Genomic DNA, 25,358 nt, shown 5'->3' with positions numbered 1-25,358 from the left:
AAAAGGCATTGAATGGGATGAACCACTACCGGGAGAATTAAAGCCACGATGGGAAGGTTGGCTAAACGATCTAAAGAATCTGCAAGGACTCCAGATTCCAAGATGCTTAGCACCCGAAAAGATGGGGAAAATCCAGAAAATTGAGCTTCATCACTTTTATGATGAGAGCAGCCACGGGTACGGTCAGTGCTCATACATCCGATTGCAGAGTGAAAACAAGGTACACTGCTCTTTGGTCATAGGGAAAGCAAGGGTTGCGACCACTAAAGTCGTGACGATACCTAGGCTCGAGTTAACAGCTGCAGTTGTTTCCTCAGCAGTCAGCAGTATGTTAAAGGAAGAGCTAGAACTCAAAATTGACCAGGAATATTTTTGGACAGACTCAAAAGTAGTCTTAGGCTATATCAACAATGAAGCCCGAAGGTGTCACGTTTTTGTGGCCAATAGAGTCCAAAGAATTAGAGAAACAACTGACCCTGCACAGTGGCACTACGTGGAAAGTGATCAAAATCCAGCAGACCATGCCTCCAGAGGCCTCAATGTGTCACAGTTGATAAGTTCAAATTGGTTTACTGGACCCAAGTTCTTGTGGAAAAAAGAGATAGTCATGCCAACGTCAATTCCAGAGCTCCTGGTCGGAGATCCTGAAGTCAAAATGACACAGGTACTGCAAACAGACTTAAAAAGCGAAGGACATTTTTTGGAGAGATTTAATCGGTTCTTAAAATGGCATACAGCACTGAATGTTGTTGCTCGGATCCAGCGACTAGCAAAGGGAGATGAATCACAGAAGCCTATAAATGTTGAGGACTTCATGAAAGCCAGTGTTGTGCTTATTAAATTGGCACAAAAGGATGCCTTCGAAGGAGAAATGTAAACACTAAGTCATGGCAAACTGCCAAATAACCATCAGTTGTTTCAGCTCGACCCAGTGTTACACGATGGTGTTCTCAGAGTAGGGGGGCGTTTAAAGAAAGCCTGCTCACCCCTCGACTTGAGGCATCCTATAATCCTCCCAAAAGATGGTGTAGTTACACGTCTAGTTTTTGGTCACTGCCATGAGAAAACTCAACACCAAGGCAGAGGGCAAACCCTTAATGAACTGAGAGCTAATGGTTACTGGATTGTTGGTGGCAGTAAAGTTGTAGCCAACTACATCAAGCAGTGCGTAATGTGCAGAAGAGCACGTAGGCCATCAGAAACACAGAGGATGGCAGACCTACCTGCAAACCGTGTTGATCCCTCGCCACCATTCTCCTTTTGTGGCATGGATTGTTTAGGGCCATTTCACACAAAACAAGGCTGTAAACAACACAAGAGATATGGCCTCATATTCACCTGTCTCCCCTCTAGAGCAATTCACATAGAACTGCTGGAAGACCTAACCACTGATGCCTTCATAAATGCCCTGCGGTGTTTCATAGCAATTCGTGGTGCTGTAAGAGAAATCAGGTCGGATCGAGGCACAAATTTTGTCGGGGCGAAGAACAAACTGACAAAGGGCGCTGAATGAATTGGACAAAGAGAGACTGACTGCTTACCTAGCCCAAAAACAATGTGACATCACATTTAATGTGCCTCTGATGCCAGTCACATGGGGGGAATTTGGGAAAGGCAGATCAGGACAATCAGGAGCGTCTTAAGCTGGGTCCTTTCTCAAAGTGTGGGCAGACTAGATAATGCTTCCTTAAGAACATTCTTCTATGAAGCCATGTCCATCATAAATAGCCGCCCACTTACCACCAATACCATTAATGATCCAAAGAGCCTAGAGCCTCTTACCCCGAACCATTTGCTCACCATGAAAGCTTCTGTCCCGCTGCCACCACCAGGAAAATTCGTAGCGGAAGACCTGTATTCCAGGAAAAGATGGTGCAGAGTCCAGTATTTGACAGAGCAATTCTGGGCCAGATGTAGAAAAGAGTATTTGGCAAACATCACACTCAGACAGCGCTGGCATTTGGCGAAAGGAAATGTAAAGATCGGAGACGTTGTCATTCTCCAAGAGGAAGGAATTCCACGCAATGAATGGAAACTAGGAAGAGTGCTTGATGTTTGTAAGGATGAAGATGGATTGGTGCGAAAGGCCACAATACAATTAGGAGAAAGAAAGCTAGTTAAAGAAGGCAAAAGGCACAATCACGTTTCTATTCTTGAACGTCCTATTCATAAGTTAGTTGTGCTTGTAGAAAACAACTAAATTCTGTTTCAAAAATCTCTTAAGTTCACGATAATGCAAAGAATTTTAAGTATTAATTTGATGTAATCAAATTGGAGAAAACGCCATTAATTGATTTCTGATATTGGGATATGGAAATTACTAGATTTATTCAAATATTACATGATGTTCATCATAAATCATAGTAATTTGGTGGGAGTGTAAATGTCTCAAGACATGTTAAAATGATTTTTGTTGACTACATGTTTAATAAGTTCATGCAGATTTAAAAAATGTAATGTTTCAAAGAGAGTTGTTGATTTAAAATAGTTTAAACTGTGTTTGAAAAGTAAGCTCTCTTGTGTGTAATGTTCCTTTAATGCAACGTAATGCGTCACGTGACTCAGACGAGAGCAGGACTGTGGAACTGTGGGTCAGAGAGTAATATGGACGCGAACAGGCTGTTACACGTGCGGCTTCTTCAAAACGTATAAACTCTGCATATGGTCCAAGAGGCGCACACGGTATTTGTTTGTGTTTGTTTCTTGTTATATTTTGTGTTATAGAGTTTATGTGCTTTCACGTGTGTAATGTAATGTGTTCTGCTTTGTAACAATATGTAATGATGTGGTGAATGGGACTAATTGTTGAAGGATTGTGATTTGTGAAAGTGAATAATGACTGAGAGATGTGGTTAAGTAGTTTATGTCTTTATTTTTTGTAGTTTTCACGGTGTCTTTCATAGACCGTGGCATCTTCAGAAACCACAGTGAGAGAGAGAGAGAGAGCAAAATAAAACATCTAAAAGACATCTGTATGACTCGTGGCCGTTATTTATTGGATCAGTGCAGCTACAGATATAATGACTTTTATACTTTACCAACTGTATATTTTGTCCCCTAACCCTCACCCTTCCCCCTAAATTTAACCCTCACAATAGGGCTGGGCGATATGGCAAAAAAGTAAACTCGACAGTTTTTTTCTATATTGATCGATAACGATATTTATTTCGATATATATTTAATAAAAAAACTGTATTTAAAAGAATATATTTTAAATACAGTTTATTAACAGAAGTTAACCTTTAACCAGTTAAAATTCAATTAAATTAATGCACTGTTGCAACACAGAGGATATTAGGCCATAAACAACATGTACCGGTTCATTCAGTCTCATTTTGACTCAATTGACTCGTTAAGTAAAGGGAGTGTTCATTCAGTACATTCAACCAATGAAAGGGCTCCGTTACTGTGTCCATTCGAACGCTATTGGCTCAGCACCTGCGCACATATAACGCTGCAATAATGTCTTGCTCGAGTAGTGGGTTTTATTCAATGCATTCAGTGAACCTTAAAGACATCTCACATAAACTGTAGTACATTTCTTTAATCATGCAAGCATCTTACACACAAGGTTCAATATTTTAATGTGCACACAAACTCACTTCATTACATCTCTAATCTGTACAGGGCAGCGCTGGTTTGTTTCATATGCACCAGCTCATGTTAGCAGGTATGTTAACGATGGATATAAAAACGTTTGTGCTTGAGTTTCGAAGTAACTCGCTTGCAATACGCCCTTTTCACAATGACGTCATTTAACTTCCGCCTTTTTGCAAAGCAGTGTATCATAACATCCGTCTTGCAACAAAACAAGAAGAACAAGAAGAAGAACTTCCGTTTTGCCGTCGCGCTGGAATTTAACAACAGTGAGAAAAAAAACTGACAGAACACGTATTCAAGTACTTATCCTAGCACCTTCGCTAACACAAAAAGAAAACAAAACACTTACCTTCATAATCAAACAGGTACTGTTCAACGAAGAATTTGTATCCTTTCTCTAGCTTTGATCTTGTCGTTAGCGAAAATTTGTCTGCAAGACGTTGTACATCATCTAGACGTATTTGTGGCAGATGTGCAAGCCACTTGGTAAACTGCATTCTGAGGCGCTAGCGGAAGTAACTTCTTCTTGAGTTTTACTGGCGGTTGGCAAATCAGCTTATAGGTGCATTACCGCCACCTTATGAACTGGAGTGCTAGCGGAAGTAATGATACACTGCTTCGCGGCAGAACGGAAGATGCGTGACGTCATGTGAAAAGGGCGTATTGTGCCTCAAGTTTGTTTTGTTTAACCGGTGATTGCGAAAAAAATAAGACACTTGATAAACCGCGTGATGACAACTCGAGGTTAGTTTCACCTTTGTTTCCGCTTCCAGTAATGTTTTCCTCCTCATGTCGAGTTTTCTTTGCCAAGTGCAGTATGAAATGGACTAGTGATGGGAAGTTTGGATCATTTTACTGACTGGGATCTTTGAGTCTCGTTCAGCAAAATGAACGAATCTTTTTTCGAGTCATATCGTTCATTTCGTTCATTTTAGCAAAATATAATTAAAATGTTACATGTTACTTTCCTAACACATCTACTACTTATGCAAATGTTGATCACATTACAAACAATACAAAACTATAATGCTATAAGAAACAGAAAAGATTAATTCATTGTTTACCTGGGTCTTTAGTCTATGATTAGCTCCACACCACTTATCTGACAAGTCCTCGGGTTTGACTCCTTCGTTCATCACGTGACAGCGTCGTAAGCTAAACCAATGCAGTCAGAGCCGGAAAGAGAATTGATTAGTTCACCTCTCTAGTCCTCGGGTTTGACTCCTTCGTTCATCACGTGACAGCATCGTAAGCTAAACCAATGCAGTCAGAGCCGGAAAGAGAATTGATTAGTTCACCTCTCGAGTCTTCGGGTTTGAATCGTTCGTTCATCACGTGACAGCGTCGTAAGCTAAACCAATGCAGTCTGAGCCGGAAAGAGAATTGATTAGTTCACCTCTCGAGTCTTCGGGTTTGAATCGTTCGTTCTTCTTGAATTCCAGTACAGGACCCATAGAATGTTGCGCAATGCGCATGCACGACTGAACGAATCACTCCCTAAGACGACTCGTTCTTCCCGAGTCACATTAAAGATTCGTTCGTTCAAGAACGACCCATCACTAAAATGGACTTTGTACATTGACGCGCATGATAAAAGCTGCACGCTGACTGACTGTTGTTGCGTTTATTTCTGCGTTCTGTTAGACTGTAAGATTAATCCATATCGAGTCAAAATGCCAATAGTTTATCATCGTTTTTGAAATACATTCTATCGCAATTCGATATGATATCGTTTATCGGCACAGCCCTACCTCACGATAGAGATATTTAGGTGACATCTGAGAGATTTCCAGGCCTCCTCATAGACATCAAGGTGTCAGTTTTTGCCAAGGTCCAGAAAAGTACTAAAGACGTCGTTAAATTGTTCCATCCACGCATAGTGGCTCAGTTGAATTTTTTTGAAGCGACGAGAATGATTTATGTGCGAAAAACAAACCAAAATACCGACTTTAATCAATATACTGTATTCTCCTCTGTCTTGTCAGTGTATGGCGCGCGTTCACGAGAGCACTTCTTCGTCAAAATTTATTCTGGCTATTGTATATAGGCCTCCAGGGCACCACACAGATTTTATTAAAGAATTTGGTGGGTTCTTATCAGAACTAGTACTAGCTGCAGATAAGAGTCCTTGTCGTTGGTGACTTTAACATCCATGTAGATAACGATACAGAATCCTTAGGAATGGCTTTCAAAGACACTCTTAACTCCATGGGCGTTAGTCAATATGTGTCAGGACCCACTCACCATCGTAATCATACTTTAGATTTAATACTGTTTTACGGTATAAATGTGGACAACGTTAAAATCCTTCAGCAGAGTGAAGACATTTCGGATCATTATCTGGTATTATGTTTGCTTCACTGGCCTACGGCTGCAAATAAAACTCATTGTTACAAATATGGTATAACAATAACTACCAATGATGTGTTTCTCGATAATCTGCCTGAATTGTCTCAAATCTCTAGCATGAGAAATAACGTTGAAGATCTTGACATTACCATTGAAAATTTTAACTCCACCTTCTCTGAAACGCTAGACACGGTTGCTCTATGTTTAAAGAAGATTAAAAATGGCAGCCCAACACCATGGTATAATGTACACTAGGGATGCACCGAAATGAAAATTCTTGGCCGAAGCCGAACATGATGTGAAACTCTTGGCCGAAGGCCAAATAATACCGAACACCGAACATGGTTTTTTGCATTTCTTCTATTTATTAAGGTATATTTTTCACTATTGCACAAACTGAATAGTCAAGATGTGCTTTTTATAATTTGTCTTGCTTTTCAATAAAATACAATACAACTTAATATAAAATTGAGCAAAACAAAGTAAATTCAAACAAAAAATTGAGCCCTCTCCCTTCATGAATAGCCTATATTAATTAGGCCTATAACTGACTGCTAAAAGAATATAATGTAAGTTACTCTGTACCCCTACAACAAAACATTTCATTAAAAACTGTCATTCCACATTAGGCCTATAAGCTAAAAATACGAATAAACTAAAACTGTTGGATTATTATAGGCTACATTGCAAAATGATTTGAGAAAAAAAAACATCCAATGCAAGCAATTCTGACTGATGCTGACTGACAACCATTTCAGTTCACGTCTCTCCTCCAAACTCCGCCCACAAAAGATGACTGTCACTGTTCTCTCAGAAGGTGCACAGAACATACTTTGACAAGTTGTTTAGTACAGGGAACTGTACGCGACCACTGTATGATGTCAAAGGATGTCGCGAGTGGCGGGGCTACTGTCAAACCGCCCGCTTCCGTCTGAAGTAAAGTTACCGACTGGTAAAGACGCTTTCATTCGGAAATTTACTTCCGTGTGGCAAGTCCCGTGCTGTGTCTTTCTCTGACATTTTAAAATGCTTCACACACACGCACGCACACACACATACACAAATGTCAAAATGTTTGCGGCAGTAATAAAGCGCACGCGTGTCTCTCTCTCTCTCTCTCTCTCTCTCTCTCTCTCTCTCTCTCTGCGCTGGTTGCTGCTTGATCATATCACGAGTCATGTTCGGTTAAATGTATTCGGCCATTTCACATATTCGGCCGAACACCGAACTTGAGTTTTTTTTTGCTATTTTCGGCCGAACATTTTCGGTGGCCGAACATTTGGTGCATCCCTAATGAACACACTCAGGCTCTAAAGAAAGCAGCCCGAAAAATGGAGCGCAACCTTTAAGAAAACTAAATTAGAGGCATTTCGTACAGCATGGAAGCATAGTATTCGAAAATACAGGAAAGCCCTAAAATGTCTAGATCCGCCTACTTTTCATCACTAATAGAAGAAAACCAGCACAACCCTAGGTTTTTATTTAACACAGTGGCTAAATTAACAAAAAATAAATCGTCAGCGACTTCAGATTCTGGATATCAGCATAACTGTGATGAATTTATGAACCACTTCACAAATAAAATCCAAGATATTAGAGAAAAAAAATATAACAAGAATTATATAACCAGAAGTGAAACCCGCTGAACAAACTAACTACAGCGCCCTTAAGGAGAAATTGCAATTATTTTCTACCGTAGATCATGATGAACTGTCTAAAATCATTAGATCATCTAAATCAACAACATGCATGCTAGACCCTATACCTACAAATCTACTGAAAGAGATGCTCCCAGAAATTTTAGATCCTCTTCTTAGTATTATTAACTCATCTCTGACATTAGGACATGTGCCTAAAGCATATAAGGTGGCTGTTATAAGGCCCCTTTTCAATAAACCCCAACTCGACCCTAGAGAACTAGGGAACTACAGGCCTATATCGAATCTACCTTTCATATCTAAAGTTCTGGAAAAAGTAGTTTCAACTCAATTATGCTCCTTCCTCCAAAGGAATGACATCAATGAAGAATTCCAGTCTGGATTTAGAGCATGTCACAGTACAGAGACTGCTTTGATCAGAGTTACAAATGATCTGCTATTGGCGTCTGACCGAGGTTGTATCTCGGTATTGGTGCTGCTAGACCTTAGTGCTCCATTTGACACCATTGACCACAGCACACTCCTACATAGACTCGAAAATTACGTCGGCATTAAGGGAATAGCTTCGAAATGGTTTAAATCTTATTTATCCGACCGTTTTCAATTTGTAGCAATAAACAATGAGGTGTCACGCAAATCGCAAGTCCAGTATGGTGTACCACAGGGCTCAGTCTTAGGGCCTTTGCATTATACATGCTACCTCTAGGAGATATAATAAAGCGACACAAGAGTAAGCTTTCACTGTTATGCTGATGATACTCAACTTTATATTTCCTCGAAGCCTCATGAAACACAGCAGTTCCATCGAATAATGGAATGCATAGTCAATATAAAAAACTGGATGAGTAACAACTTTTTATTACTGAAAGACAAAACAGAAGTGTTACTTATTGGATCGAAAACCGCCATACGTAACAACCAAGAATACTGCTTAACTATTGACGGATGTTCAATAAAACCCTTGGCGTTCTATTCGATAGTAATCTGTCATTTGAGAGCCATGTCGCCAACACCTGTAAAATTGCGTTTTTCCATTTTAAGAATATATCTAAACTACGTCATATGCTGTCAATGTCAGATGCAAAGAAGTTAATTCATGCATTCATGACATCAAGACTAGATTACTGTAATGCATTGTTAGGTGGTTGCCCTGCAGGCATATTACAAAACTCCAACTGGTCCAAAACGCGGCAGCTCAAGTTCTTACACGTACAAAAAAGTATGAAAATATTAGCCCGGTTCTGTCAACCTTGCACTGGTTACCTATAAAGCATCGCATTAACTTTAAAATCTTGCTTATTACCTATAAAGCCCTACATGGTTTAGCTCCTCAGTACTTAAGTGTGCTCCTCTTGTATTACAGTCCTTCACGTGCATTACGCTCTTAGGCGTCCTGTCAGTTGGTAATACCTAGAATTTCAAAATCAAGTGCAGGTGGTAGATCCTTTTCCTATCTAGCACCTAAACTTTGGAATAGTCTTCCCTGGATGGACCAATTTAACGATGTCTTTAGTACTTTTCTATGAGGAGGTCACCTAAATATCTCTATTTGTGCTCCGAAGACACCGGAAGTTCTCTAAACATGTTTAATGTCACGTGGGTGAGTAAAAAAATCACACAAAGTTGAACTTCCACTTTAAGCTGAGCTTTTTACCACAACTAGGTCTAGTTCTATTTCCAAGTCTAGACCTAATTTAAGATGCTAAGCTCTATGAGATTTCTGCCATCATGCTCACTTTCTGCATTTTTGAGGAGGAGAGTGAAGAATGCGCTGGCAGTGTGTGTGTTACCTTACACCAGCAGAGGGGTTGAGTGTGGAGGGGGAGCGGGGTTTAGAGGGGAAAAGGCACAGTTACATAAGCGTTGTTTTGAAAGCATAGATGCTGCACAACCGCAGCTGTCTGCATACATAAATGCTTAAATAAGTATGTTGACTCAAAATGTTTTCTACTCAAACATAAAATGTTGACATTTAATTCCTTATACTGACGCTTGCATTTTAATCTATACATACAAAATAAAGAGTCAAACAACTATAAATAAGAATAATAAACAATTTTACTGAAATTACTCAGAATTATGTGATATTGAACACAAGATTGATTTTATGTTTTTGTTGTAAAAACAGATAGGAGAAAGTAAAATAGGTCAAATAACAGCACATTAAACAGATCAAAGCTAAAAATAGACAACCGTTGTATGAAACTTTTGAACCTGAACTGGCTAGAGCTGTTACATTGAGATTTTTATCCATGTGAGCAAAGCGTTTTAAAATAATAGCCAACTGCTCTATGTAAGACCAAAGTCCAGTCCTGATCTTTCCTTCACCTGGTGCTATTAAAGATAAGCAAAACAAGAAGGAAAGGAAAGAAACAGCTGGGAATGTGCGCATGAGAGCCTTTCGCAGCCAAGTGTCCCTGCATGTCTCAAGTCTCCCTCTGCAACCTATTTATTTCGTAAACCGAGACAAAACAGATAAATGGAGTGTCCCCTACACACAAACATGGCATCTGTAATAAAGTTTCTTTCGCACATGTGTTTTCTGTTATCACAGTACACACTCACAAAACACACAAATGCCAGGATTGCCATTTTAACCCAGATGAACACTTTGCTGGTCAGCATTATCATGACATTTCCAAATCAGCTTGTGGTTTTCAGCTTCAGTGCCACATGGAAATGTATTTGTGGCTCTTACTTTGCCAAACCAGAGCTGGAGTGATTAAAGATGTAACAAGCGAGAGTTCTGCTGTCCACACCAGCACCAGAGACTGAGCACTCACATAATTTTCTCCCAAGCACGAATCTCGAGGTAGTTGCTTTTATGCCAGCAATTGTACATATTATAGCACCACTCTGCTGTTTTGTACATTGTGAAATGTGTCTAATTTAGAGTTAAACACCCTGAAAGCAAATGTTTTTTACTCAAAATTGGCCATAAAAAACAATGAGAGCAAATTTCCACGAAAAGTACCGCTTTGTTGGTTAAGCCGTGAGCACTCCAGTCATTTCCAAGAAATGTTCTGTGGTGCCTCAGCGACTGAGTGACTTCTTCCACACAACACAATTGCCGTTTAATTTAGTTTTTTCGACATCAATTAATTATGATTATCATGTTTTCAAGTAATCAATTTCTGCACAAATAAACTCAACAACCTCTCTTTGCCTCACATTCTTCAGAGATCAACCGTAACAACACACAATAGAAGTCAATTTCATGACGGTGCTTATAAAATTAGGAAACTGAAAATGAAGTCAGCTTTGGCTCATATTGCATGTGTATGTCTGTGTGCATGATGTGAGAAATCAAGCCGACTTCTGACCAACTTTTTAATGTAAAGATACTTTACAGACTGTATACTTTACAGGTGTTTCCCATGGATCAGTAAGACTTACAGCCTCTATTTGCTTAACCATGAAATGTGGTCTCCTTATTTAAGTTACTATATAAATTTAAATAACTGTGTATACAACTATATTTATAATAACATGACTACATCATCTTACAGTCAAGAGCCATTACAGGAGAAAAGCTTGATACACACAGAGGAGCCTAAAGGATATTTTTGTCACTGGTTGGGGAGATAAACAGTCTTCAGGATCAGTCTGTTCAAATTGCATTTAAGGACAAGTAATATTGTAGCATGGGGTACACAAGGGTTAAACCAGAGTAAGCAGCCGTAAAGCAGACTCAAACCCTCTGTTATCCACTTCGTTACATCAGATTTAGCAGTTAAAATAGAACAAGCTCTCACTACCATGCATGAGTGCGTGTGCGTGTCCAAGATCTCGCATAGACAATAATTGCCGGCACATTAAGCAGATGAGTGAGCATTAGGGAAGAGCCAGAGCAGCATCTACAGACTGGTGTACACAAAAACACACACTGCCCCGGACAGCAGGGGCAATGCCATGTTGCTGGTTAAAATGTAAAGAAGGTAGGAAGCATCAAATTGAGCAATGAACATTTCATAAAGGTCACTTCTGTTTCTATACAAACATTTCAGTGTTCTGAAAAGTCAGAAGAGCCTTTATGTTTCATGCACAGTGTGACTAACTACCAATGTTGTGCAAGTTACTTCCAAACTGTAATACATTACAGATTACTTATTACTGTTATTTAAAAGTAATCCCTTACCTTGCAATATTACTGTCTCAGAATTGTAATACGTTACATGACTCCTGTATTACTTTTGAGTTACTTTCACCAAAATAACTACAGAAGTAGAACTTGACAAAATGTCTTTGTATTTTTGTATTTTCAAAATACAAAAAAACTTTTTGCCAATCAAGCTCTTTATTAGATTGCTGATTTCTTGAATTAACTAGGCAATACAAAAGTAAATGAATTACATTTGTCAGTTCCTACACTAGTTTTAATATATTATTTAAATTGATATTTTTAATGCTCTTTAAGTTGCAAAATGAAAATGCATTCCCCAGATTGATTATATATCGTCGCTGTCGGGCGGAAGGACAAGTAATATTGTAGCATGGGGTACATAAGGGTTATGTCCAAATTTGGTCAATTTCATATTTTTTCACAAATCGATGCTATTGGTCAGTCCCCATGTGGGTCTGTTATTTTTACAAATTATTAACCAATCTAAAGTGTTGAAAATAGCTTGAGAGCAAATCTATTAACTCCATTGGACACTTCAACTGTCTGAGAAGTCTCGTAACTCCACCTCTTCTTCACTCTGCGGGAGACTCTCGGCATTACGTCTCCTGATTGAAAGTTTTTTTAGACAATAACGAGTGAAAATAGTTAGGTTAGATACATTTGAGTAGGTCTGTTTTGTTAAAAATCGATAGCTGTAATGCTTCGGTGCAGAAGGAAGCCCGTGAGCCATGAAGGTAAGTTTGCGAGCAGATTCGGCTAATTTCCACCTATTAGACAGCCTAGTCAGCTCATCGTTTTTTGTATTACATCACTTATAGTTCTTAAAGAGCAGGTTTAATGGTGATTGGTCTTTCTTCATACACTGCGTGTCAGAAACGACACGCCCATTACCACAGTTCTTATCTCAAGAAGGTTTTTGTAAACAAAGACGCTGTGTGTAAAAATGGCATCAGTATTACCATATCACAAGTTTTTTATCTTCATAAACTTATCTTCATAAACCATTCAGACTATTGTTTTCTGTTGATCTTTTTTCATCATAGCTGTGGGAGAACAACAACGGCTCTATCCAAAAGTTGATCATTACTTTGATTATACAGAGAGGAGTAACTGAGCAAGTTAGCGAGAGCTTCCAAAGATAATGTTTTTAAAATAATGACAAGCAAACTGTTTTGTTTGAAGGGGATCGTGACCATAGCTAAACTTTGCACACTTGACAAAACCATAATGTGAGACACGTTAGCAAAGTGCTACCGTGACTAAACGATAAAGGGATACAGTTTGTACAATACTACGACATGTAGAATGATAACAGTCTACAATAACCGCCACATTATTAGGTAAGAGTTGGATTATTAAAACTGTAACACTGTTAATTTATACGTTGTTTACCTGGAAACCAACAGCTGTACTAAATATACAACACGGATTAGCACAATTACTTTAACGTATATTGTAAGCACTCAATTTAACATGTACACATAACGTATTTATCATACTTACAGCTTGTGGTTCTGAGACGCTTGTTAGTCCAAATAAAGTTGGTATTGACTTATCTTTCAGGGTCAAGTGGCTGGCAAGTGGCTGGCCAAGTGGCTGGCAAATCCCGCGTCGGTAAAATGAGCACATTACACAAGGTTGGAATTGTACTGCAGTGGTATCGTGGAAAAAAAATGTAACCACTGATCCTTCACATCGTCATCCTTTGGCAGCGAAAACAAAGTACATTTGCGTTCACAGCACAAAACACAGCGTCCCCTCGACATGTTGTATACGCAACACTACCTGAAGTGCTAGTGGGCAGGTCAGAGTGTTCCCGTTTCGCGGGAAGGCGGGGATTGTGCTGATGCGTACACTGTGATGTATCGATGTTACACTCAAAAGATTCGAAAGCCTAACGATTTGTTTGGGCGGTTCGGAGTCGACTCCTTACTTTGGAAGCCAATATCTTAATTTATCACGGACTTTTTGGATTAACAACTTTGCAGATCGTTAAAATTGAAGGAAAGCTACGTTACACACTGCAATGCCGGCAATTTTATGAGATTCATGAAACCTGCTCTTTAAATCGCATACACACAAATTGGAGCACAGACAAAAAATTACTTGCATGTTTTTTACGATTATTACGTGTCTGTAGACGATAGAACTAGTAGCTACATTGCTAGAACATCTCGTAGAGAATTCTCTGCCTTATCAAGCGGTGAGCTCGCCTGTTGAATGTCTCATAATCACTTTAAGTTGACTTTCTCACACGCGTTTTCATCATGAACACAATCAGTATTTTGATTATTGTCTTTTTTGTCACAATATCTTCACACAATCGTTCAGAAATGGTCGTTTTGTGAGACCACTCTTCAGTAACTGTACAATCACAAACGCGATCCATCCACGTGAAAAAAACACCTGTCTGTACTGTGCTACTTTCGTGCTGGAGGCAGTCTAAGGGGAGAGATTATGCACAAATACATTGCCAAAGTGGAGATCTGCCCTTACGAAAAGTAAGCTTGGTTTCTTATTCATCCAGATTCTGCAGTTTGGGCCGTGACAAATCCGCTGTAACTCGATTCCTGAAGTTACGGAAACGTTGCGCCACAAAAACAGTTTCTGAATGATTATGTTAAGATATTGACTAAGACAACAAATACTGAATGTGTTTATGTTAACGTGTATGTGCAAGCGATTTTAACGGTTTTATCATCTCTGGAATATGTTTTCAACACTTCAAAACAACACATGTAACGAGCGATGCTGGCTCCGCCTTCACACAATGACGCTGCATCGGGGAGAGGGCGTGGCCAGCTCGAAATGCATTTTCAAGTCCACATTGAATTTTGCAACACCCAACGCGCTGTGTGTAAATGAAAATGCAATCCCAAATGTTCAAGCTGTTAATGTTAATGCATTTAGGGAAAATAACATTAGAATTTTCATTTTGCTACAGTTTTGCTTGACTATCTTAAATATATATAATCAATCCAGGGAATGCATTTTCATTTTAATTTTGCAACTTAAAGAGCATTAAAAATATCCATTTGAATAACATATTAAAACTAGTGTAGGAACTGACAAATGTAATTGATGTAATTGACATTTTATTTTCATTTTGCACTTAATGTTGCGCATATGTTATTTAAAATGTATATTTAAGTACACAATTGCATTGTCATTTTACATACTGCATTGCCATTTTGCGTATTGCATTTCAAATTGAAAATAGCAACCAATATGCTTCCATAGTCAGACGCTCGTTCCCCATACTTTCGAGAACGGGTCCCGGTCCTGGAGTAGCCAGGTATTGATCTGAGTATGAATACACATTAAGAATCTCATCAATTAACATTTATCTAGAGGTGGACGGAATGGCCAAAAATCTATTTCACGGAATGAGTAATTTTATTTCACTTTAACGATATATTTCATGAAACAATCTCCCATTATAATTCTATATTTTATACCTCATTTTTCTTAGATTGATTTAACCAATTGATTTATTACAGTTCATTTAAATGCTCACCATAGTTAAAATGTAGGCAAGTTATGAAAATGTACTAAAGATATCAAATTAAGTTCTGATAATCATAATCATAATAATGTATTATTTATTCATATTTATCTTCTGGCTATATCATATGTATACAGTAGGAAGATAGACAACATATATAACAATAAAGTATGAATATGCACAAACAATGAGAGAACAGTATATGACTAGTGTTATAAACTGGTGTTCATGGGGTCTGTACTGTAGGTCTTTATCGCTCTTCACTCTCTATTAGATGAGTAATTTTAGTGTTGCGACTCTCTGTCTTTAGGACCGTTTGTTTATTCTCGGGCTTGTTTTTGCACTGCGAGTCTCTGGTGACTCCTCACGCGTCTCCCAAAACTGGAGGTAGAAGCGCGTCACATCAAAGTGCTCACGCGCTCGCGAGCATCATCGTGCATTTCAACGCAAGTTTCACCTTGGCTCGCCTGAAGTTAAACTTTATAAAACTATTAACAGTGACTTCTGAAATACGTGTTGAGAATGAGCTTTTTTAAATGCTGGTGCAGATCCCTGCACGAGCACTGCGGGTGAGAGAAGCACCGGACTGGAGCGGATCACTAAACTACAGACTGAAAGAAGGTCAAAAGAATGTTTGATATGTTCATTTGTTACGGGTGGATTAATTCATTAGTTTTTTTCAGAATAGCACCTCATTTGCAGAGCGCCGATTTAACCACGCCTACTTATTTACGTTCTGCGGAATACGCCCTTTTCACATGACGTCACGCATCTTCCGTTCTGCTACGAAGCAGTGTATCGTTACTTCCGCTAGCACTCCAGTTCATAAGGTGGCGGTAATGCACCTATAAGCTGGTTTGCCAACCGCCAGTAAAACTCAAGAAGAAGTTACTTCCGCTAGCGCCTCAGAATGGAGTTTACCAAGTCCCTTGCACATCTGCCACAAATACGGCTAGATGATGTACAACGTTGTGACAAGCAGAGTGGGACGAGAGAGATGCTCGTCATCACTCACGTCACCGGCCACGCGCAGTTCCCTCACGGCCCTCGTCCCGCTCTGCTTGTCACAAACGTCTTGCAGACAAATTTTAGCTAACGACAAGATCAAAGCTAGAGAAAGGATACAAATTCTTTGTTGAACAGTACCTGTTTGATTATGAAGGTAAGTGTTTTCTTTTCTTTTTGTGTTAGCGAAGGTGCTAGGATAAGTAGGAATATGTGTTCTGTCAGTTTTTTTCTCACTATTGTTAAATTCCAGCGCGACGGCAAAATGGAAGTTCTGCTTCTTCTTCTTCTTCTTGTTTGTTGCAAGATGGATGTTATGATACACTGCTTTGCGAAAAGGCGGAAGTTAAGTGACGTCATTGTGAAAAGGGCTTATACACGGAATAGAAAAATCTCTTACGGTTGACATTTTATTCCGCGGTAATGGAATATTCCGTCATTCTGCCCAGCCCTACATTTATCCTTAGAATATAAATAAACATTTTGGCGGCCGCAGTACATTATGAAAGTAGCCCCAAAACCCGTGGCTCCATACTTTTTCCCGCAACTGCATTTTCAAAATAGCCCAATTGTGTGGGAAAACCGAGACCCTGGCAACACTGGCGCTAGGGCTTACAGTGAACCGGGCGGGCCAATAGCATCGGACCTCGAGCTCAGAGGCTGAAATCATGCCATGTTACAATACAAAATACAAAGTTCCACCAGCCAGAGGGAGATGAATGACACCACACGCGTCTATTCACGAACAGGAAATAGAACTTACTTGCGGGATTTTTGATTTGTTAATATCTTGCGGGCAAAACGTTTGTTGTAACGCAAGCGTTACTGAACATGTACTGAGTAAAATATTACTGAAAATTAATTAGTAATGCCTTACACTACTGTGTTACATCAAAAAGTAATATGTTACAGTAATGCATTACTTTTGTAACGCATTACTCCCAAAACTGCTAACTACTGGATGCAGTTTTTGATTAAATAAAATACTTCTTATTAATTTATTTAAAAAAGGTTTTAATCTTAATAATTTAATCTTGAAATACAAGATTCCATTAACTGGAAATATTGATCATATCAGTCAGAGGTGCCAATGTAAGAAAAACGGTTTCTGTACCCTAACTTCTCCTCACTGTTAGCATTTGCACAGATACCCGACATAAAATGTCACAGCTCCGAGTCTCAATATTCGTTTAATTGGATTCCCTAATGCATCCCAGGAATCTTGTTCTTCTCAAAATATTCTCTTTACTGTATACATTGCACCATTGATAATATTGTTTATGTAAACTTCATTCAGCTTTGCTTGTACATACTGTACATGCAAGGTTCAAGCTGAGCTAGATTCTTCAGTTGTTTTACAAACTTTCCACAGTTAGTGAACTCAATGACTGTGGTTTCTATGTTCCATATGTGGTTAGTCAGGAATATACTGATGAAATACAGTTTGAAGTCCAAAACCAACGTCAAAGGGAAAATATTCGGCTGCATCACTGAACTCCCTAGCCACAATTGTTTAGGCCTACTTGGTCCATAAATATGCAAGGTTATGATTACCAATTTAATCACAATGTAGGTTAAGATCAAAGTCTAGAGTAAAAATAATGATATGTAAATATCATTATATGTTAAAGGAGCCATTCTTTTGCTGTTTTTGAAGCTATGATTATGTTTTTTGGGTGTTTAACAATGGATGTTCATGTTTCTAGTTTCAAAAAAACACTTTATATTTCACATATTTCAAGTCTATTGTTCACCGCTGTCCCTCTTCTAACAAAACGACTGGATTTCTTCCGGTCTATAAAAAATCCCACCTTCCAAAACGCTCTGATTGGTAAAGCTGACCAGGTCTGTCGTGATTGGTTCCCCGCTTAGAGCGTGTGTCTGAAGATGTCCCACCCATACCATATCAGCGAGCTTACGCTTCTCAGGCTGTTGTGATTGTACCCCTCTCAGTGCACGTGTATTCATAAGCTTTGGCTTTTAGCAATTAACAATAACAATGGCGTCAACTTCACTTCATCAGGTAAGCACATGCGGTTCAATCGAAGTGTAACGGAGGTCTGCTAGTGCATGTGCAAACGTCAATCTTTGTTAGAGATCGGCATTTTTTCCCTACTATGTAAAGGGACATGACACCGGACCGATTGGGTCATTATATTGATTAACACTAATAACAGAAGCGTTAGTTTTGCCTTTTTATATGGGACCTAAATTGGATAATAAAACAAGCAGATTGACTAGGAGACATTTGCAAGCAGGACTTCAAAGGACGTTTCATTGAAGTGTTTTAGAGGTATGCGCACACACACACACACACACACACACACAAAATCAGTGTATTACACATAACAGCTTTCACAGCCGATGTTAAAGTCATGGAAGCTGTTATTTGACCGTTGGTTATCTTAGAATGTGTGTAGCTGAATTCTTATTACCAGCTGTAGGACTGTGATGAAAACAAAAATAATTAATTGCGCAGCTCAATCAAATGTTTACAATCTCTGATAACCAAACACTACTCCAGCGGCTCTTCTTCTTCTCTAAGGAAGGCCTCGCCCCTTTTTTGGCGTATTCCTTTGGGCGGAGGTTTTTCAAAAACTCAGAATAGTGACATCATTTACCCAGGAAGTATAGGGCTGTAGTCCGATTCCAGCCGTTCTCTGTAGTCCTTGAAAAGCGAATTCTGTTAAAGACAATATCTCGCTTGGCATTGAACTTTGAGCTTTAACATTTTGCAGATATTCTTTATGCTCTAACAGCAACATTACACACTAACTAAAGTTTGAAAATTGGCATCACGGGGAATGGCCGTTTTAACATTGATGCAAGTGAATGAATGAATTAATTGATTTAAGAGAAATTTACTGAACTCCAAATGAAAAAAAATCAAAGCAGATTAAAGTGGTTACTTTAATCCCCAATTACGTTCATCCCCAGAATAATTTGGACGGCAGAGGACAGATTACTGTCGAACGGCTTCTCAGTTGAACATAGACAAGGAGTAAACACGTATGTAAAAGTAAGCACAGAACGCGTGTTACAGGTCATCTCACAGTCCCATCAACAGTTCAATCCCAGCAGGAATCCTCGTGACTACAGAATTAAGACAGATGTCAAAATGTGTGATCAGCCAATCAGTGAATGTAGCCTGTTATCCATTTGGGGGTTTATTGACGACAACTGGAAGATCCAGTTTGACCCTTTCATCTTATGGTGTCGTCTCCTTTGCACCCACTCTATAAAACACATTAGTTTTCGTTCCATTTGTAAATCATGCACTAGGCATTAAGTATACATCAATAAAACGTAGTAACTCTTTGCAAACATGACATCTTCACAACCTGTATGCATTTCCGAAAGAAAAAAGATGGAAAATTGCATGCCATATGGCTTGGGCTTTCATTATGCCATCATTACATAATTGCTAGCTAAGTAATAGCACCTTGGACTCTTATTATTGGTTTGCAAAGGTTGCGTCACATGTTGGGTTCAGTCATATCTCCTGGAGCCAAGTAACACACAGGCCTATAATTGCTGCAGGAGTCACGGTCACTGCCCTTTTCTTCTGTTTACTCTTTACTAGTGTACCTGCCATTTCTAGGCCAGGTTGTGTAATATTTGAAATAGTATATAATGCTATAATGCTAATTATGCAAACTTTTTGAAAAGCAATGAGATTGTGAGATTATTTTAGCATGCAGACACTTGAGATGTTCATTTACCAGAATTACGGAGAAAACAATTAATACAATAAACTTTTAATCTGTTCAATTTTACACTACATGCTTATGTTTGCAGGTGTAGGTTGTGTTATATTTGCATATCATTCTCATCTAAACGTCTTGCAAAGTTACTTTGGAAATACTGTATATGCCTAATAGAGACCTAATAAAGAATATTACTTTCCTCAAAGTATGGAGCATGAAAATTTATAGATGTAAAAAGAAACTGTGATATATTCATAAATGTATGGTGGGACGATATACTTATTAATATTTTTCAACAAATTAGTAGGCTGTAACAATAAACTATTAAATAACACGGAATAACAATGTATATAGTGTAACTGGAATTACGTTGTAACTAAACAACTTCCAAAATAAAGATTTTATCAGCTGATTTCTGGAGATGCTTTTTAAACAGTATTGAAGGAGTTCCCATGCTGGGCCTGCTTTTGTTTGTTATATGAAATAATCTAATGCAAAAATAATTATTTTTAATAAAATGTTAGTTTTGTAATGAAAAAAGCTTACGTGTTTTATCGATTATGTTTTTATATTTAAAAACAAACATTTAAGCATACACCTTCAGATCAAAAGATCTGTAAGATCAAGAGAAACATTTTAACCGTGATCCTAAATTTTAAACGGTAGTGTTCATGACTTCATGTAATACGTAATTACATTGAAAACTTGCACGTTCAACTTGTAAACACCGACTCGGTACTTCCGCCTACGTCAAGCGTGACCTTTTCAACGTAATTGTGTATTACGTGACGTCATGAACGCGCATCGCAGAACAGAGCAAGGTGAACATTTGTGTTTATAAAGCACATACATTTTTATTTTTTTTAGAAAATGACAGATCGTTTCGCTAGATAAGACCCTTATTCATCGTCTGGTATCGTTTAAAGCCCTTTGAAGCTGCACCGAAACTGTAATTTTGACTTTCAACCGTTTGGAGTCCATTGAAGTCCACTATATGGAGAAAAATCCTGGAATGTTTTCATCAAAAACCTTAATTTATTTTCGACTAAAGAAACAAATACATAAACATCTTGGATGACATGGGGGTGAGTAAATTATCATGAAAATGTATTTTGAAAGTGAACTACTCCTTTAACTGTTTGCGCAAGTTGATCTCTAAACGATAACATGCGCTCCTAGGGTGGCATTGTGGATAAGGAAGAAGTTGAAATTCAGTAACAGTCCTTCCCTTCTTTAACACTAAAGCAAAGGAGGCCCCTCTGTCCAACTCGGGGGCCTCAGGGAAAACACTGTGCTATTATTTCAACAACACCAGCAACTGTAGAATCCAAAGACTTTACCACTTAACAAATATTAATTTCGTGGGAAAGACCGGATTTGCAAATTGCACGTGTGTTCTCTTCAACATATAGACAAATTTACAGAAATTGATAATAAACGCAGCTGCAGAAGCTGTAATAAATTGCCACGTTAACACGTTAGTTCCCCACTCTGTTGAGAAGCTATATCACTGTTACACAGCACTGCTTGATGCTTATTTTCTAGACTTACTCTTGCATTGAAGTTCCACCATCGCTTGAAACCATTCCTCCTGGTCTGTCTCATTCTCCGCCGCAACAACAAAACTCTCAGCCCGTGTGTACAGCGCGATCATGTGTTTATTCTTGGAGTCGACTCGTTTGTTGATGTTGAAGCACGTCTCAAGTGCCAGAGCCTTTTTGGGCAAGGGAGCTTTACCCTTAAATTTCTTCTCACTCTCGTAGTATTCGAGACGGGCCGGGCCGCGCTCAGAGGCCGTCCGTAACACGAAGTACCGCCGGTGCATGGATTTCTGCTTGCGGAGATAGCCGCTCTTACGGACGTCCTCGGTGCTGCTCTGCGGTTCGGTCTGGTTCTCCATGGTTCGGTGTCTTTCGCTACAGCGCGGAAAATAAAAGTTTTCAGCCTTAAAAATAGCGAACCACAACTAATGTAACCTCCGTCGTCTTCTGTTCCTCTGCAAAATGCATGTGCGTAAAAGTCGCAACAATCAGTTTCTTTCCAAAAATAATGTCATTTTTTTGGAAAGCCGAATGGGTGAGCGCGTAGTCCACGGCCGCGCACACATGGGCACACGCGGTTCGCTGTGCAAGAAATAGCGCAACTACTACGGTTTAAAAGAAGCTTTAAGAGTTCAGTAATCTTTTTACAGTAACATACAGTAGACAGCTCGCCGTCACCCCTCCTCTCCTTCACAGCGAACAGCGCTACTGTGAAGCTGTCTGTCACTCATCAGTCCTCTGTAGTTTATGCGTCTGTGTGTGTTTGAGGGCGGAGAGGTTATAGCTGTAGAACACGAAGCTGCCAACCAGAATCAGGTTTCATTCGCTTCTGGACTGTTCTGACTCAATACTGCTTGAACAAACGTTATTTCTTAAGCCTTATTACATTGTTATCTGATCGCGGACAATTGATAGGAATGACTGTATAACCAAAAGGTTTATTTTTAAAAAGAACTCTGTACATTGTTTTATGTCATTAAAATGTTGTGATAAATTTCATCAGCTAGCTAGGGGAACGTTTTTCTATAATGTACGTGTAAGTCTCCGTTATTTTAGGGGCTAAGGAATTTTGATTGCGTACTGAAATGGCATAACAATGGCGCCATCTGATGGAAAAATTGGTACATTGCAGGTAAGTATTATATAACATTTAGGTTAAGCTGGTAGACCATATATGAGACCTGTCATTTTTCCCCTGTGAAGTATTTAAACGATTGCAATCTGTTATTTCTTACTTCATCTGTTCTGTTTAAAGTCATATCTTTGGTATGAGGTGGGAATATTAGAACTTGAAAGGGAGAACAAAAATGAGATAAAATTAAAAATCAGATAATATGTCATGATTCTGCCTCATGTTGTCATGTCTTTCTTGATCTTATGGCATAATCACGGCAGGATCCCCTGTTTAATGTGCAGAGAAGCATTTTGGCCCACTTGGCTTTCCACAGGCTCTCTCCAGGTCTCGTCTTTGTCCCCGCCCTCTTGTATCCCTCGTTATTGATTGTTAATTAGTTCATGCCAGGCACCTGTCCCTTCTTGATTTCCTTCCCTTTAAATAGTCCTCATGTCTATTGTGCCTTGTGCTCCATTGTATTCATGTATGGTGTGCTTACCTATACACTTGTGTGCTTACCTACTATACACTTCTGTGCTTACCTACTATACACTTGTGTGCTTACCTACTATACACTTGTGTGCTTACCTACTATACACTTGTGTGCTTACCTACTATACACTTGTGTGCTTACCTACTATACACTTGTGTGCCTACCTACTATACACTTGTGTGCAGGGGCGTAGCCAAAACTTTTTTTTAGAGGTGGCCAGGTAATACCCAGTGATTTTATTAGGGTGACCAAAAAATCCTTACAGACAGAAATTCTTTAACTTCTACTCTAATTTACACCAATTCTTCATTACACATAGTTTGCTGGTCAAAAACATACACAAAGAACGTAAAGTAAACAATTTATTTGCAATGCTTTCATGTGCTAACATTATTTTAAAATAATTTTCTACCTATCATTTGCAGTAAGTTAAAATAAACATTTAATAAACATAACATTTATTAAGTAAGTTAATAAACATTGCAGTACCCCAACTTAAACTTTTGCGAAAACATAATGAATGAATGAAATCCAGTTAAACAAGACTGATTTTACTGACCTGGAGCCGGCTGCACCAGCTGTGCATAAGTTACAACTTAGCCTACTGTAGTTTTGACTTAAACGGTATTTTTGAGTTGCACCATTCAACTTAGTTGAAGCGTAATGTTATGTATAAACTAAATATTTACCGTAGCCTCCTAACGGAATAAGCTCTTGTTTCACTCGACATTCTTCAATGATTTACACACATGATAATGCTGACATTTACAGTCACTTACCTTTTAAAATAGAGAACATTATGTGATGACATTTAATTGTTGACTGCTCTAACACGAACTGTCCTAGCGCGCCTCTGTGTGTGTATATCTGCCTGTGTTGTGCACGTCAAAATGAAATAATCTTCTTTTTATTTAATTGGCGGTTGGCAGTAAAATGAAATCACCCATATTGCATGTCATTTATTATTGCATTAAGTAGGCTGTATTGTTTTAAACAGCATTTGTTTATTAATCTACTTTTAAATATGTTATTCATGAAAGGTAGTATTCTATATACTGTTTTTACCATTATTGTGTGAGGTAAAATAAGTTTAAATCAAGAATGTTTTGAAATTCACAACATCTCAACACAACTTTTTCTCACGAATTTAATCTATTGGACTGTTGAAGGTAAACGCGGCAGCTCGAGTTCTTACACGTACAAAAAAGTATGAACATATTAGCCCGGTTCTGTCAACCTTGCACTGGTTACCTATAAAGCATTGTGTTAACTTTAAAATCTTGCTCATTACCTATAAAGCCCTACATGGTTTAGCTCCTCAATACTTGAATGAACTCCTTTTGTATTACAGTCCTTCACGTGCATTACGCTCTCAGGCGTCCTGTCAGTTGGTAATACCTAGAATTTCAAAATCAAGTGCAGGTGGTAGATCCTTTCCCTATCTAGCACCTAAACTTTGGAATAGTCTTCCATGCACTGTCCGGGAGGCAGACATTTTCGACTGAGAAGAGGTTGCTGGGACCTCTAGGGTTTGCGGATATGGTCAGGTACGTGGTCAACCGGGACGATCCCGGGAGTGAGGTCCCAGTCGGAACTCCCGCCCCGCGATTGGTCGTACCAGAAGACCTCGTCCTGGCTGCCGTCACCCGGGGGGACTCAGTACCCTCTGGCTTGAGCTCCACGGCCCCCGGTCCTCCTGGTGGCGCCCATGGCAAGCAGGGGAGGAGAGATTCGGGAACGACGTCTGCGGACTCCTCCGACGTGGAACTCCCTCCGTCCTCCATGGTTCCGACCAAGTCGGCCACGGGCCCGGTGGTCCGGAAAAAGGGGGAGAGGCATTGCAGAGGAGCGTCCAGGCCGGTGCAGCCAGCGTCCCAGCCGGCGATGCAGCCGGCCTCCAATCCGGTGCAGCCAGCGATCCAGCTGGCGATCCAGCCGGTGTCCAGTCCGATGTCCTGTCCAGTGCAGCTGGCGTCCAGTCCGGTGTCCAATCCAGTGCTTCCGGTGTCCAGTCCGGTGCAGCCGGTGTCCAGTTCAGCGGTGCAGCCGACGTCCCGGCCTTCCAGACAGATTTTTTATATATTTTTAATGTATAGTTGTGTATATATTTAAGTGAAATTTTATGTGGTTTATGTGGTTGCCAAATAAAAATGGGCAACCAGTTTTCAGTTAAAATGGGGTCCGATTTGACTTGTTAACAATGTGCATATATAAATGTGTATTGACAAAGTTTATTTTTACAGAATAAAATCCAAATAAAAAG

At 39.2% G+C, this 25,358-nt stretch overlaps 1 protein-coding gene across 1 annotated transcript in view; it reads right to left on the bottom strand.

The window, feature by feature from the left end:
• si:ch73-335l21.1 (insulin receptor substrate 1-B) overlaps positions 1-22,226 on the bottom strand; it is a 90,113-nt gene extending 67,887 nt beyond the window's left edge. The window contains exon 1 of the mRNA XM_057327942.1: positions 21,499-22,226. Coding sequence (XP_057183925.1) covers positions 21,499-21,847 — 349 coding nt within the window. The 5' untranslated portion in view covers positions 21,848-22,226. The remainder of the gene's footprint in view (positions 1-21,498) is intronic.
• Positions 22,227-25,358: the final 3,132 nt, after the last annotated feature.

This window comes from Triplophysa rosa, unplaced genomic scaffold, assembly GCF_024868665.1.
Source record: "Triplophysa rosa unplaced genomic scaffold, Trosa_1v2 scaffold344, whole genome shotgun sequence".
In the NCBI taxonomy this organism is placed as follows: Eukaryota; Metazoa; Chordata; class Actinopteri; order Cypriniformes; family Nemacheilidae; genus Triplophysa; species Triplophysa rosa.
Note: the sequence above shows the minus strand (reverse complement) of the source record. Positions and strands in the feature narration are given on the sequence as shown.